The sequence below is a fragment of the Oncorhynchus mykiss genome, chromosome 8, assembly GCF_057628025.1.
Source record: "Oncorhynchus mykiss isolate SJ-2025 chromosome 8, ASM5762802v1, whole genome shotgun sequence".
NCBI lineage: Eukaryota > Metazoa > Chordata > Actinopteri > Salmoniformes > Salmonidae > Oncorhynchus > Oncorhynchus mykiss.
In genome coordinates this window covers 677,773-693,201 of record NC_143029.1, presented here as the reverse complement: position 1 = coordinate 693,201, position 15,429 = coordinate 677,773, and the positions used below count along the sequence as shown (strand labels likewise).

The 15,429-nt window shown below is 42.6% G+C and overlaps 1 protein-coding gene across 9 annotated transcripts in view; it reads right to left on the bottom strand.

Annotated features, from left to right (window-relative positions):
• LOC110531067 (DNA (cytosine-5)-methyltransferase 3A) overlaps window positions 1-15,429 on the bottom strand; it is a 90,842-nt gene that overhangs the window by 11,471 nt on the left and 63,942 nt on the right. For all 9 annotated transcript variants that reach the window (XM_036984551.2, XM_090242406.1, XM_090242407.1 and 6 more), the window contains 8 exons: window positions 12,307-12,490; window positions 7,583-7,667; window positions 7,301-7,446; window positions 6,103-6,193; window positions 5,879-6,027; window positions 3,461-3,546; window positions 3,317-3,386; window positions 534-652 (listed from right to left, as the gene is read on the bottom strand). In XM_036984551.2, coding sequence (XP_036840446.1) covers window positions 534-652; window positions 3,317-3,386; window positions 3,461-3,546; window positions 5,879-6,027; window positions 6,103-6,193; window positions 7,301-7,446; window positions 7,583-7,667; window positions 12,307-12,490 — 930 coding nt within the window. The remainder of the gene's footprint in view (window positions 1-533; window positions 653-3,316; window positions 3,387-3,460; window positions 3,547-5,878; window positions 6,028-6,102; window positions 6,194-7,300; window positions 7,447-7,582; window positions 7,668-12,306; window positions 12,491-15,429) is intronic.

Here is a 15,429-nt window from a genome sequence, read left to right as displayed (position 1 = left end):
TACCTCTCCATCTCAGTATAGTTAGGTTAAGTTAGGTTAGGGGTCAGGGGTTAGCTCTTCATCTCAGTATAGTTAGATCAGGGGTCAAGGGTTACCTTTCCATCTCAGTATAGTTAGGTCAGGGGTCATGAGTTACCTCTCCATCTCAGTATAGTTAGGTCAGGAGTTATCTCTCCGTCTCAGTATAGTTTGGTCAGGGGTTACCTTTCCTTCTCAGTATAGTTAGGTCAGGGGTCAGGGTTACCTTTCCATCTCAGTATTTTGTTAGATTAGGGGTCAAGGGTTACCTCTCCATCTCAGTAGAGTTTGGTTAGGGGTCAGGGGTTACCTCTCCATCTCAGCATAGTTAGGTCAGCGGTCAGGGGTTACCGCTCCATCTCAGTATAGTTTCGTTAGGGGTCTGGGGTTACCTTTCCATCTCAATATAGTTAGGTCAAGGGTCAGGGGTTACCTCTCCATCTCAGTATAGTTTGGTTAGGGGTCAGGGGTTACCTTTCCATCTCAATATAGTTAGGTCAGGGGTCAGGGGTTACCTCTCCATCTCAGTACACCAGAGTATGTCCTCCTTGTTGTCCATGTAAACAGGGAAGTGTTGATCCTTCCCCTGCTTCACTGAGTTAGAACGCGTTGTTATTGTACGCACCTTCCCAAACTACAACAGATAAATATAGGGTTCTGTTCAGGAGGGGACCCACACTCAATTTTACCTGTCCCAAATATAACCCAAAGAACAGAAATAGGACAGCACTACAGTGAATAAATGTATTGCCTCATGAACGTTAGGGGTATGAGCCCTTCTTCAATGGCTATCACTGTCACAACAACCAGACCTCACAGGTGGGCATCATGAAATATTCCCAGTCAGTACTGGCCCAATCATGGGATCCCAGCAGAGAGAGCTGTGGGGGAAACATGGCAATCAAATAAAGATCTACTGAACAAAAATATTAACACAACATGTCAATACATTTTTTCTGAATTACAGTTGATATGAGGAAATCAGTCAATTGAAATAAAATCATTAGGCCCTAATCTATGGATTTCACATGACTGGGAATACAGATATGCATCTGTTGGTCACATACATTTAAAAACTAAATGGGCCTCACAATGGGTCTCAGGATCTCGTCACTGTATTTCTGTGCATTCAATTGCCATCGATAAAATGCAATTGTGTTCGTTGTCCGTCCATGACTGTTCATGCCATAACACCACCGCCACCATAGGGCACCCTGTTCACAACGTTGACATCAATCAGCAAACCGCTCACCCACACAACGCAAAACACATGTTCTGCGGTTGTGAGGCTGGTTGGACGTACTACCAAATTCTCTCAAACGATGTTGGAGGCGGTTTATGATAGAGAAATGAACATTAAATTATCTGGCAACCGCTCCGGTGGACATTCCTGCAGTCAGCAAGCCAGTTGCACCTTCCCTCAAAACTTGAGACATCTGTGGCATTGTGTTGTGTGACAAAACTACACATTTTAGAGTGGCAAAATACAGGGGGTACTGGTACAGAGTCAATGTGGAGACTATATACAGGGGGTACTGGTACAGAGTTAATGTGGAGACTATATACAGGGGGCACTGGTACAGAGTCAATGTGGAGACTATATACAGGGGGTACTGGTACAGAGTCAATGTGGAGGCTATATACAGGGGGTACCGGTACAGAGTCAATATGCGGGGGCACCAGTGTCGAGGTAATTGAGGTAATATGTACATGTAGGTAGAGTTATTAAAGTGACTATCCATAGATAATAACAGAGTAGCAGCAGTGCAGAAGAGGGTGCGGGGGGGTAATACAAATAGTCTGGGTGGCCATTTGATTAGATGTTCAGGGGTCTTACGGCCCGGGGTTAGAAGCTGTTTAGAAGCCTCTTGGACCTAGACTTGGTGCTCCGGTACCGCTTGCCATGCGGTAGCAGAGAGAACAGTCTATGACTAGGGTGGCTGGAGTCCATGACAATTTTTAGGGCCTTCCTCTGACACCGCCTGGTATAGGTCCTGGATGGCAGGAAGCTTAGCCCAGGTGATGTACAGGGCCGTATGCACTACCCTCTGTAGAGCCTTGTGGTCAGAGGCCGAGCAGTTGCCACACCAGGCACTGATGAAACCCGTTAGGATGCTCTTGATGCCTGGCAACAGGTGATTTACCATCATGATTTTGGCGGTTGAAATACCTGGTAACAGGTGATTTTTCATCATGGTTGTTGAAATACCTGGTAACAGGTGATTTTTCATCATGGTTGTTGAAATACCTGGTAACAGGTGATTTTTCATCATGGTTGTTGAAATACCTGGTAACAGGTGATTTTTCATCATGGTTGTTGAAATACCTGGTAACAGGTGATTTTTCATCATGGTTGTTGAAATACCTGGTAACGGGTGATTTTTCATGATGGTTGTTGAAATACCTGGTAACAGGTGATTCTTCATCATGGTTGTTGAAATACCTGGTAACAGGTGATTTTTCATCATGGTTGTGAATGGAGCTCTTATGCTCACATATCCTTGTCTTGACGTTTGGTCTTACGTGCATAATAAAAGTTCCAGGAACACTACAGGAGATATACAACATTTTGGGGAACGTCCTATCCTGTTTCAGCATGACAATGCCCCCGTGCACAAAGCGAGGTCCATACAGAAACTATTTGTTGAGATTGGTGTGATTGGTGTGGAAGAACTTGACTGGCCTGAACAGAGACCTGACCTCAACCCTATTGAACACCTTTGGGATGAATTGGAACGCCGACTGTGAGCCAGGCCTAATCGGCCAACATCAGTGCCCTACCTAACTAATGCTCTTGTGGCTGAATGGAAGCAAGTCCCCGCAGCAATGTCCCAACATCTAGTGGAAAGCCTTCCCAGAAGAGTGGATGCTGTTATAGCAGCAAAGGGGGGACCAACTCCATATTAACTCCATATTAATGACTTTGTTTTTAGAATGAGATGTTCGACGAGCAAGTGTACACATACTTTTGGTCATGTAGTGTATGATCGACCTTGAAATAGGACCGTAGGTTTTTTGTAGTAGGTTCTAAATAGGCCAAACATTTAGGTAATTACATCATAATGTAATGCAATTGTGTGTCTGTATTAGACTGTCACCTCCACAGCTCTCTCTGTTGGGATCTCTTGATGATACTTACAGGGAATTTAGAATCATGCCACCTGTGTAGTATAGTTGTTGTGACGTTGATTGCAATTGCCTTGCATGCTAAAGAAGGGCTCGTACCGGAAACGTTCGTGCAGCAATACGAGATTATTCACTGGAGTCCTATTTCTGTTCATACACACAGACGCGTTACCTTGGCTGTGCGTCCGTGCTCCAGACAGTCTTGTAGTTCCAATCTATCATTCACCATGGCTGTGAGAGGACTGGACATAGACATGATTACTGTTACACTGCTCTTTCATCATTATTCTGGTTATTCTGATTCAGTGTGTCTTACCGCCCCATGCCCGGCAGGTTTCCCCAAAAGTATCTGGCGCGGTGAGCAGCAGACACTTCTTTGGCATCGATCATCACTGGGTTACACTGGAAAACACACACAGTTAGACAGTAATGTCCTCAGCAACACTCCACAGACAACAATGAATACATTATATACCTCTCATGGCCAAATGGGGGCAGCAACGCCCCACAGACGTCAATGATGTCGCTCTTGTTGCTGGTGATTCTCAGATCCACCTCTACGTAGACGACACCATTCTGTATACTTCTGGCCCTTCTTTGGACACCTTGTTAACTAACCTCCAGATGTGCTTCAATGCCATACAACTCTCCTTCCGTGGCCTCCAACTGCTCTTAAATGCAAGTAAAACTAAATGCATGCTCTTCAACCGATGGCTGCCCGCACCTGCCCGCCCGTCCAGCATCACTACTCTGGATGGTTCTGACTTAGAATATGTGGACAACTACAAATACCTAGGTGTCTGGTTAGACTGTAAACTCTCCTTCCAGACTCACATTAACCTGTTGTGACTAGGGGGCAGTATTTTCATTTTTGGGAAAAAAACGTTCCCGTGGTAAACGGGATATTTTGTCAGGACAAGATGCTAGAATATGCATATAATTGACAGCTTAGGATAGAAAACACTCTAATGTTTCCAAAACTGTAAAAATATTGTCTGTGAGTATAACAGAACTGATGTTGCAATCCAATCCGGAAGTGCCCCATGTTTTGAAAGCGCTGCATTCCAATGTGTCCCTATTGAGCAGTGAATGGGCTATCAACCAGATTACTCTTTTTCCGTATTCCCGAAGGTGTCTACAGCATTGTGACGTAGTTTTACGCATTTATGTTGAAGAATACCCGTAAGCGGCTACATTGCGCAAGTGGTCACCTGATGCTGCCAGAGAGATTCTCGCGTAAAATACAGAGGTAGCCATTACTCCAATCGGTCCTACTGAAAAACGAATTGTCCCGATGGATATATTATCGAATAGATATTTGAAAAACACCCTGAGGATTGATTATAAACAACGTTTGCCATGTTTCTGTCGATATTATGGAGCTAATTTGGAATATTTTTAGCCGTTTTCGTGACTGCAATTTCCGGGCGATTTCTCAGACAAACGTGAAGAACAAACGGAGCTATTTCGCCTACAAAAATAATATTTTTGGAAAAAAGGAACATTTGCTATCTAACTGGGAGTCTCGTGAGTGAAAACATCCAAAGCTCATCAAAGGTAAACTATATAATTTCATTGCTTTTCTGATTTCCGTGACCAAGTTACCTGCTGCTAGCTGGACAAAATGCTATGTCTAGCTTTGGCTGTAAAGCATATTTTGAACATCTGAGATGACAGGGTGATTAACAAAAGGCTAAGCTGTGTCTCAATATATTTCATTTGTGATTTTCATGAATAGGAATATTTTCTAGGGATATTTATGTCCGTTGCGTTATACTAAATTAGTGCCAGGCGATGATTACGCTCCCGCATGCGGGATGGGGAGTCACTAGAGTCACTACTACATCTCCAATCCAAAATTAAATCTAGAATCGGCTTCCTATTTTGCAACAAAGAATCCTTCACTCATACTGCCAAACATACCCTCGTAAACTGACCATCCTACCGATCCTTGACTTCGGGGATGTCATTTACAAAATAGCCTCCAACACTCTACTCAACAAATTGGATGAAAGTCTATCACAGTGCCATCCGTTTTGTCACCAAAGCCCCATATACTACCCACCACTGCGACCTGTACACTCTCGTTGGCTGGCCCTTACTTCATACTCGTCGCCAAACCCACTGGCTCCAGGTCATCTACAAGTCTTTGCTAGGTAAAGCCCTGCCTTATATCAGTTCACTGGTCACCATAGCAGCACCCACGCGCTCCAGCAGGTATATCTCTCTGGTCACCCCCAAAGCCAATTCCTCCTTTTCTTCCAGTTCTCTGCTGCCAATGACTGGAACGAACTGCAAAAATCACTGAAGCTGGAGACTCATATTTCCCTCACTAGCTTCAAGCACCAGCTGTCAGAGCAGCTCACAGATCATTGCACCTGTACATAGCCCATCTGTAAATAGCCCATCCAACTACCTCTTCCCATACTGTATTTATTTATTTTGCTTCTTTGCACCCAGGTATCTCTACTTGCTCATTCATCTTCTGTTAATTGATTTGCTAATTGAGTGACTATCAGTGACTGACATAAAAAGAGAAAAACTGCTAATGCACAACCACATTTATTCTATTGATTGATGCAACAGTAAGTTCAGACCCCGACTGAGTTATTCTTTGGTGGGAGAGGGGGGGATTGATCTGAAGGCCGCATATCACCATATCACCAGTTGCCCATCCCTGCTCTAGAGCAAATGCACAATCAACATTAATGTGTGTGCGTGCATGTGTGTGTACCTCGAGGAATCGTGAGATGTCTCTCTTGTCGCTGATCCCCATGGCAACGACGTTCTCAAAGAGCCAGAAGAATGGTCGGTGGTCGTCTGGTTTGGGACGGGCCTCGTGGAGCAGCCGGTAAAACTCAAAGAACAGCCGTCCAGTACCCTCTGTGGGGTGGACACAGACTTTATTATGAGGGACATTTCACAGGAAGATACTGAAGTAATGTGAGACACACCCACCGAAGAGTCCCTTCCTGGCGGGGTTGACGATGGACAGATCATTACAGGGACTTCCTCCAATCACCAGGTCAAACGGACCCCAGTCCTGGATCTACAGACAGAAAGTATGGTGTTAAGTCAGTAGCTTAGTCTGAACCAGACCACAGGACACTAGTCTGTGTCCTGTTTCTGTAGTGAGACAGCTTGATGTACAGGACACCCCCTGGACATGACACTAGCTACCTCCTGTTTCCATAGTGAGAATGTAAAGATGGTGCCAGAGGGGATGGCTGCCGTTTTATTGACTCTTAACCAACCGTGCTCTTTTGTTTGTTTTTCCGCATTATTTGTAATTTATTTTGTACATAATGTTGCTGCTACCATCTCTTATGACCAAAAATAGTTTCTGGAAATCACAAGATTACTCACCTTGGACTGAAAGAAGAATTTATCTTTAATGAGTCGGACAAGAATAACATACAGCTGGCGGGTTTTACACTGTATCGGCAGGATAGAACAGCAGCCTCTGGTAAGACAAGGGGTGACGGTCTATGTATATTTGTAAACAACAGCTGGTGCACGATATCTAAGGAAGTCTCAAGGTTTTGCTCACCTGAGGTAGAGTATCTCATGATAAGCTGTAGACCACACTATTTACCTAGAGAGTTTTCATCTGTATTTTTCGCAGCTGTTCACATACCACCTCAGTCAGAGGCTGGCACTAAAACCGCACCAAATGAGCTGTATTCCGCCATAAGCAAAGAGGAAAACGCTCATCCAGAGGCGGCACTCCTAGTGGCCGGGGTCTTTAATACAGGGAAACTTAAATCCGTTTTACCTGATTTCTACCAGCATGTTAAATGTGCAACCAGAGGGGAAAAAAAACTCTAGACAACCTTTACTCCACACACAGAGACGCATACAAAGCTCTCTCACCCTCCATTTGGAAAATCTGACCATAATTATATCCCCCTGATTCCTGCTTACAAGCAAAAATTAAAGCAGGAAGCACCAGTTACTCTGTCAATAAAAAAGTGGTCAGATGAAGCAGAGGAGGAAAGAGGAGGGAAGAGGTGGAGGAGGGGAGGAGAGGAAAAGAGGAGGAAAGAGGAGGAGAAGAGGAAGTTGGAAGAAGAGGAGAGAAGTGGCATAGGAGAGGAGAAGAGGAGGAGGGAAGGAAAGGAGGAGAGCAGAAGAGGAGAGAAGAGAGAAGACTCACGTGTTTGCGCGTGACGTTGCGTACGTCTCCAACATACATGATGGAACCATGGTGACGTACGATCCCCACGGTGATAGAATCCTCACACACCTCTGAAGCCACGTACCTGTCCACCTGAATACCTAGGTCCCTGAGCACCAACAGACCTACACACACACACACACACAGATACATTAAAGACACATATTCATATATAAAAAAAAATATATATTTTTTTTTAAATACACAAAAACATACCACACACACACACACACACACACACACACACACTGGTGTTCTGACCTGTGGCGATACCGTCGAACAGAGAGAGGACTCTGATTGGCTGTCTCCTCTCAGCTGCTACAGGAGGGTACAACCTGGCTGCCTCCTAGAAGAGGTTTGAGAGGGGGGAAGGATTCAATGTCATCCTTGTGATCCTCAGCCATAAAACATTTAGAGATGTTTACATGTTTTAATGTGTTGGTCTAAAGCAGGGGTATCAAACTGGTTCCCCGTTCCACATAACTGGTTCCCCGTTCCACATAACTGAACACATAACTGGTTCCCTGTTCCACATAACTGGTTCCCCGTTCCACGCACACCTTACTCAACTATGCAACTAATCAGCAAGTGTGCCAGGTAGTTGTTGGAAACCATATTTATGAAACTACTCGCTAATTCACAGGAGAGCCATTTGAAAGTAAAGTTTTTTTATCAGAAATGCCTTCTGGAACATGTGAACTTTTGTGTGTTTTAATAACAGACTTGAATGCCATCTGTAAATACAATTGTTAAATTATGAACCTAGTTGATTTAGCCACCGAAAAAGTCAGCAACCTTCCCACTAGCAATGATTGGCTGAGATAATGAGTGGGCTGGACATGCCGAGAGATGAGTTCGGATTGGTCTGCCATATAGCATGCTTCTGTCTATTTGAGTTGGTCAGCATGTGTAGGTAATCCTGTCTAACGCAGCTTTTTAAAAATGTATTGTGTAGTAAAACTTAACAGAAGACTCCAGTATGCAAGTATCCATTTCAATAGAATGTCACTGCAACAAGTGTTTGAGAACACTCTTGTCTGACTGTGCCAGAATGAAGAATAACTGATGAATTTACGAACACTCAACACCCGTTGAATATGGCCGGTGTCAGTAAACGTCGGCATAAAAGCTAATTAATAAAAGTTAATAAATTAATAAATAAATAATTAATAAATTGTTGCCGGGATCACAGTTACAGTCACCAACGCCCTGGATAACATGAAAACAGCCAACCCGGTCTCCTAGGGTGAGTAACATGATCAGAGTTTGGGTGGGGGGCTAAAGTTTAAGATTATTCTTATGGCATTGCACACGATCAGTGTGAACCAGAGTGACTTGACACAACGGGCCAAGCAAACTGTACAAACAGAAAATAGGTCATCCTGTCTAACGCTGCTTAAAAAAAATTGATTGCTTAGTAGAACTGCAGAAGTGTTGCTCTCCACTTTTAGAGTGTGAGGAAATGGAGAAAACACCTGCTTCAAACTAAGGGCAACCATGGCAACCGTGACAGAGAGGGAGAAGTGTACACCCATGAATACGGGTAAAATAGTTTAGATAGCTACATTTTCAGATATGACACGTTTCTAATTTTGTCAGAAAGTCATTTTCATTTAAAGATAAAGTGTACTGTTAGCTAGCTAGATAACGTTAGCTGATTGGCTAGCTAGCTAACATTACGTGGATGATCTGTGTAGTAATATTATTCGTACCTCAGAGCCATTTCCTTGGCTAGTTATAGCCTAATGTTAGCTGTCTAACATTGAACCTGGTTGGTTGGCTACCTGCAGATTCACGCTTTTTAAATATTTTTTATTTATTTAACCTTTATTCAATTTAGGCAAGCCAGTTAAGAATACATTCTTATTACAATGACGGCCTACCAACAGGCAAAAATCCTCCTGCGTGGACGATGGCTGGGATTGAAAATAAAACAATAAAACACACACATTGAGACAACACAACACAACACTACATAAAGAGAGATCTAAGACAATAACACAGCATGCTAGCAACACAATATGGCAGCAGCACAACATAGTAGCAGCACAAAACATGGTACAAACATTATTTGGCACAGACAACAGCAAAAAGGGCAAGAAGGTAGAGACAACAATACATCACAAAAAGCAGCCACAACTGTCAATCCATGATTGAGTCTTTGAATGAAGAGATTGATATAAAACTGTCCAGTTCGAGTGTTTGTTCCAGCTTGTTCCAGTCGCTAGCTGCAGCGAACTGAAAAGAGGAGCGACCCAGAGATGTGATGCTTTGGGGACCTTTGACAAAATGTGACTGGAAGAACAGGCGTTATACAGTTGAAGTCGGAAGTTTACATACACCTTCGCGAAATACATTTAAACTCAGTTTTTGACAATTCCTGACATTTAATCCTAGTAAAAATTCCCTGTCTTAGGTCAGTTAGGATCACCACTTTATTTTAAGAATGTGAAATGTCAGAATAATAGTAGAGAGAATGAAATATTTCAGCTTTTATTTCTTTCATCACATTCCCAGTTGGTCAGAAGTTTATATAAACTCAATTAGTATTTGATAACATTGCCTTTAAATTATTTAACTTGGATCAAACATTTTGGGTAGCCTTCCACAAGCTTCCCATAATAATTTGGGTGAATTGTGGCCCATTCCTCCTGACAGAGCTGGTGTAACTGAGTCAGGTTTGTAGGCCTCTTTGCTCGCACACACTTTTTCAGTTTTGCCCACAAATTTGCTATAGGCCACTCCAATACCTTGCCTTTGTTGTCCTTAAGCCATTTTGCCAAAACATTGGAAGTATGCTTGGGGTCATTGTCCATTTGAAAGACCCATTTGCGACTAAGATTTTACTTCCTGACTGATGTATTGAGATGTTGCTTCAATATATCCACATAATTTTACTGCCTCGTGATCTATTTTGTGAAGTGCACCAGTCCCTCCTGCAGCAAAACACCCCCACAACATGATGCTGCCACCCACGTGCTTCACGGTTGGGATGGTGTTCTTTGGCTTGCAAGCCTCCCCCTTTTTCCTCCAAACATAAAAATGGTCATTATGACCAAATAGGTTTATTTTTAATTCATCAGACAAGAGGATATTTCTCCAAAAAGTATGATCTTTGTCCACATGTGCAGTTGCAAACCATAGTCTGGCTTTTTTATGGCGGTTTTGGAGCAGTGGCTTCTTCCTTGGTGAGCGGCCTTTCAGGTTATGTCGATATAGGACTCATTTTACTGTGGATATAGATACTTTTGTACCTGTTTCCTCCAGCATATTCACAAGGTCCTTTGCGATTGTTCTGGGATTGATTTGCACTTTTCGCACCAAAGTACGCTCATCTCTAGGAGACAGAACACGTCTCCTTCCTAAGCAGTATGACGGCTGCGTGGTCCCATGGTGTTTATACTTGCGTGCTATTGTTTGACTCAATTGATGTCAATTAGCCTATCAGAAGCTTCTAAAGCCATGACATAATTTTCTGGAATTTTCAAAGCTGTTTAAAGGCACAGTCAGCTTAGTGTATGTAAACTTCTGACCCACTGGAATTGTGATACAGTGAATTATAAGTGAAATAATCTGTCTGTAAACAATTGTTGGAAAAATGTCTCGTGTCATATACAAAGAAGATGTCCTAACCGACTTGCCAAAACTATAGTTTGTTAACAAGAAATTTGTGGAGTGGTTGAAAAATGACTTTTAATGACTCCAACCTAAGTGTATGTAAACTTCCAACTTCATCTGTATGTGGAGGATGAGGGCTGCAGTAGGTATCTCAGATAGGAGGGAGTGAGGACTAAGAGGGTTTTATAAATAAGCATCAACTAGTGATGCTTGCAACAGGTATACAGAGATGACCAGTTTACAGCGCATAGAGTGCAGTGATGTGTCCAATAAGGAGCATTGGTGGCAAATCTGATGGCCGAATGGTAAAGCACATCTAGCAGCTCGAGAGCACCCCTACCTGCCAATTTATAAATTACGTCTCCGTAATCTAGCATGGGTAGGAGGGTCATCTGAATCAAGGTTAGTTTGGCAGCTGGGGTGAAAGATGAGTGATTACGATAGAGGGAACCAAGTCTAGATTTAACCGTAGCTAGCTAGCTACATGTCATAACAAAAGACTCCACTATGCAAGTATCCATTTCAATAGAATATGAATGATGTCACTGCGACAGCTACTGGCTATCTACTCTGATTTCAGAGCACTCTCGTCTGTGTGTCAGAGCGCAGAATAAATGTTGAATTTACAAACGCTCAACACCTGTTGAATATGGCCGGTGTCAGTAAAAGTTGGCAAAAAAGCGTTTGTTGCCAGCAGCACAGTTGTATTCACCAACACTCTGGATAACATAAAAACAACTTAACCAGCTCTGCTAGGGCGAATAAAATGGTCAGAGTGAGCTGTTCTCTCATTTCTGTCTGGAAGTAGCTAGCAAGCTATCAAACGTTAGCCAGTTAGCTTGGGTACTTGACTGCAGTTGTTAGGACAGAACGCTCGGATCAACCCTTAAAGGGCTGGGTGGGGCTAAAGCTTAAGAGGGTGTGAACAATGCTGAATGGGTGTAGACAAAGAAGAGTTCTCCAGTAGGCACCAAAACATTCAAAGGCAATTTTCTCAAAAATGAGGTTACAAGTTTATCAACGTTCAAAGCAGAATTAATTTCCCATTGTTCCTCAACTGTAGTGTATGATATACCCTTTTCTAGCTCTGAGACTCTACTTTCATCCAATGTAAAACAAAAACTGTTGCTAAATAAGACCGAATCGAGCTGATCGGTCACATATGTGGAACGAGGGGGACCAGTTATGTGGAACGGGGGACCAGTTATGTGGAACGGGGGACCAGTTATGTGGAACAGGGAACCAGTTATGTGTTCAGTTATGTGGAACGGGGAACCAGTTATGTGGAACGGGGGACCAGTTTGATACCCCTGCTTTAGACCAACACATTAAAACATGTAAACATCTCTACGTGACCTTTGACTTACAAATTCCTGTTCATGGTTGTTAGCGAAGAACACCTGTAGTCGTGACGGCCAGTCGTCGCGTCGTCGTAGTAACCCGTGTGTGTTGTGTGTTTCACACATGTAGCAGTTCCAGGGGTCCTCTCTGATCGCAGCTGACGCCGAACCCAAACCCACCAAAAGATCCACACACTCCACACAGAAACACCTAAACACACACACATGCACACAGACATCATAAAATGCAAGAATAGGAAATAGTCCTAGAGACAACAGAACTAGAATCTACAACAGAGAGGTATATTTTCTGGATGACCTAAATATTAACTGGCATTCATCAAGCCCTCAAGAAAAAGTTTCAAACAGTAACCAGTGCCTAAACCCTGGTTAAGGATATCAGTTAACCTACCAGTGTAGTTACAAACAGCACAAGAATGAAATCATCAACATGTATTGATCACATCTTTACTAAAGCGGCACATATTTCGCCTCAAGGCAGTATCCAAATCCATAGGATGTAGTGTTCACAGTATAGTAGCCATATCTATGAAAACCAAAGTTCCAAAGGCTGGGCCTATAATATTGGGTATAAGAGGTCATACATTACATTTTATAGTAATTCATATGTTGATGATGTAAAGAATATTTGTTATTCCAGTTACTAATAATCACTATGAAAATGTAAAAACTGTTAAATAAAAAAAATGTGACTAATTTCAGTAACCTAGGTGCATGTAGTGCACTACTTCACAGGAAAGACATTTGAACGTAAACTTTTATTTATTTATTTATCAATCAATATGTAAACTTTTTTTTAAATAATCTAAATGCTTTTTTTGGCGGAAATGCATTCTGGAAAATGTGAACTTTCATGTGCCTTAATAACAAACTTGTACGCCATCTGTAAATACGAATAAAATTGTTAAACTACAAGCCTAGTTGGTTTAGCCACAGAAAAAGTCAGGAACCTTCCCGCTAGCCATGATTGGCTGAGATAATGAGATAGATGAGTTCTGATTGGTCTGCCATGTAGCCTTCTGTCTCTAATATGAGCTGCTCAGTATGTGTAGGTAATCCTTTCTAACGCAGCTGTTTGAAAGACGTAGTAGAACTGAAAAGGTGTTGCTCTCCACTTTCTGGAAGACCGAGTTTTGAAATCAGTGGAATTAGAGAATGATAGCTAAGGAAATGGAGAAAATTCTGGCGTTTGATTGCAAATATGCAGACGGAGTCGAAAAGAGGCTGTTAAATCAAATTTTATTTGTATGAAACACCTGTCTCCATCTTACATCTTAAATCCCAGGCAACCATGACAGAGAGGGAGAAGCATCCATTCATGTATAAGGGTAACTTTATTTTATCTTTATTTAACTAAGCAAGTCAGTTAAGAACAAATCTTATTTTCAATGACGGCCTAGGAACAGTGGGTTAACTGCCTGTTCAGGGGCAGAACGACAGGTTTGAACTTGCAACCTTCCGGTTACTAGTCCAACGCTCTAACCACTAGTCTACCCTGCCGCCCCAAGATAAGATAGTCTAGCTAGCTACATTTCCAAAGTTACACGTTTCTAATTTTGTCAGAAAGCGTACCGTTAGCTAGTTAGTTAACGTAAACTGGCAGGCTCGCTAGCTGTGTGTATGATCAGTGTATATTATTCATATCTCAGAGCCATTTGCATTGCTAGTTATAGCCTAATGTTAACTAGCTAGCTAACATTGAATTGAACCTGTTTGGTTAGCTACCTGCAGATTCATGCAGGGTAGTAAAATTATGAGTTGGGATTATGGTTCATTGTTTAGCTAGCTACGTGTCTAAAAAAATACTCCACTATGCAAGTAACCATTTCCATAGACTGTTCATGATGTCACTACTCCAATTTCAGAACACTCGTCTGAGGGTGCCAGAGCACAGAATAACTGACAAATTTACAAACGCTCAACACCCCTTGAATATGGCCGGTTGGCAACAAAAAAAAGCATAATTTAAAAAGTTGGTAAAAAAAAGCGCACTTAAATTGTTGCTAGCAGCACTGTTGCAGTCACCAAAAACAGCCTAACCAGCTCTGCTAGGGTGAGTAAAATGGTCAGTGAGCTGTTCCCTCATTTTTGTGTGGAAGTAGCTAGCAAGCTAGCCAATGTTAGCCAGTTAGCTTGGTGCTTGACTGCTGTTGTGAGGTCAGGGCGTCCAGTGTGCGCTCAAATCAAATCAAATCAAATCAAATCAAATTTTATTTGTCACATACACATGGTTAGCAGATGTTAATGCAAGTGTTGCGAAATGCTTGTGCTTCTAGTTCCGACAATGCAGTAATAACCAACAAGTAATCTAACTAACAATTCCAAAACTACTGTCTTGTACACAGTGTGAGGGGATAAAGAATATGTACATAAGGATATATGAATGAGTGATGGTACAGAGCAGCATAGTCAAGATACAGTAGATGGTATCGAGTACAGTATATACATATGAGATGAGTATGTAAACAAAGTGGCATAGTTAAAGTGGCTAGTGATACATGTATTACATAAGGATACAGTCGATGATATAGAGTACAGTATATACGTATGCATATGAGATGAATAATGTAGGGTAAGTAACATTATATAAGGTAGCATTGTTTAAAGTGGCTAGTGATATATTTACATCATTTCCCATCAATTCCCATTATTAAAGTGGCTGGAGTTGAGTCAGTGTCAGTGTGTTGGCAGCAGCCACTCAATGTTAGTGGTGGCTGTTTAACAGTCTGATGGCCTTGAGATAGAAGCTGTTTTTCAGTCTCTCGGTCCCAGCTTTGATGCACCTGTACTGAGCTCGCCTTCTGGATGATAGCGGGGTGAACAGGCAGTGGCTCGGGTGGTTGATGTCCTTGATGATCTTTATGGCCTTCCTGTGACATCGGGTGGTGTAGGTGTCCTGGAGGGCAGGTAGTTTGCCCCCGGTGATGCGTTGTGCAGACCTCACTACCCTCTGGAGAGCCTTACGGTTGAGGGCGGAGCAGTTGCCGTACCAGGCGGTGATACAGCCCGCCAGGATGCTCTCGATTGTGCATCTGTAGAAGTTTGTGAGTGCTTTTGGTGACAAGCCGAATTTCTTCAGCCTCCTGAGGTTGAAGAGGCGCTGCTGCGCCTTCTTCACAATGCTGTCTG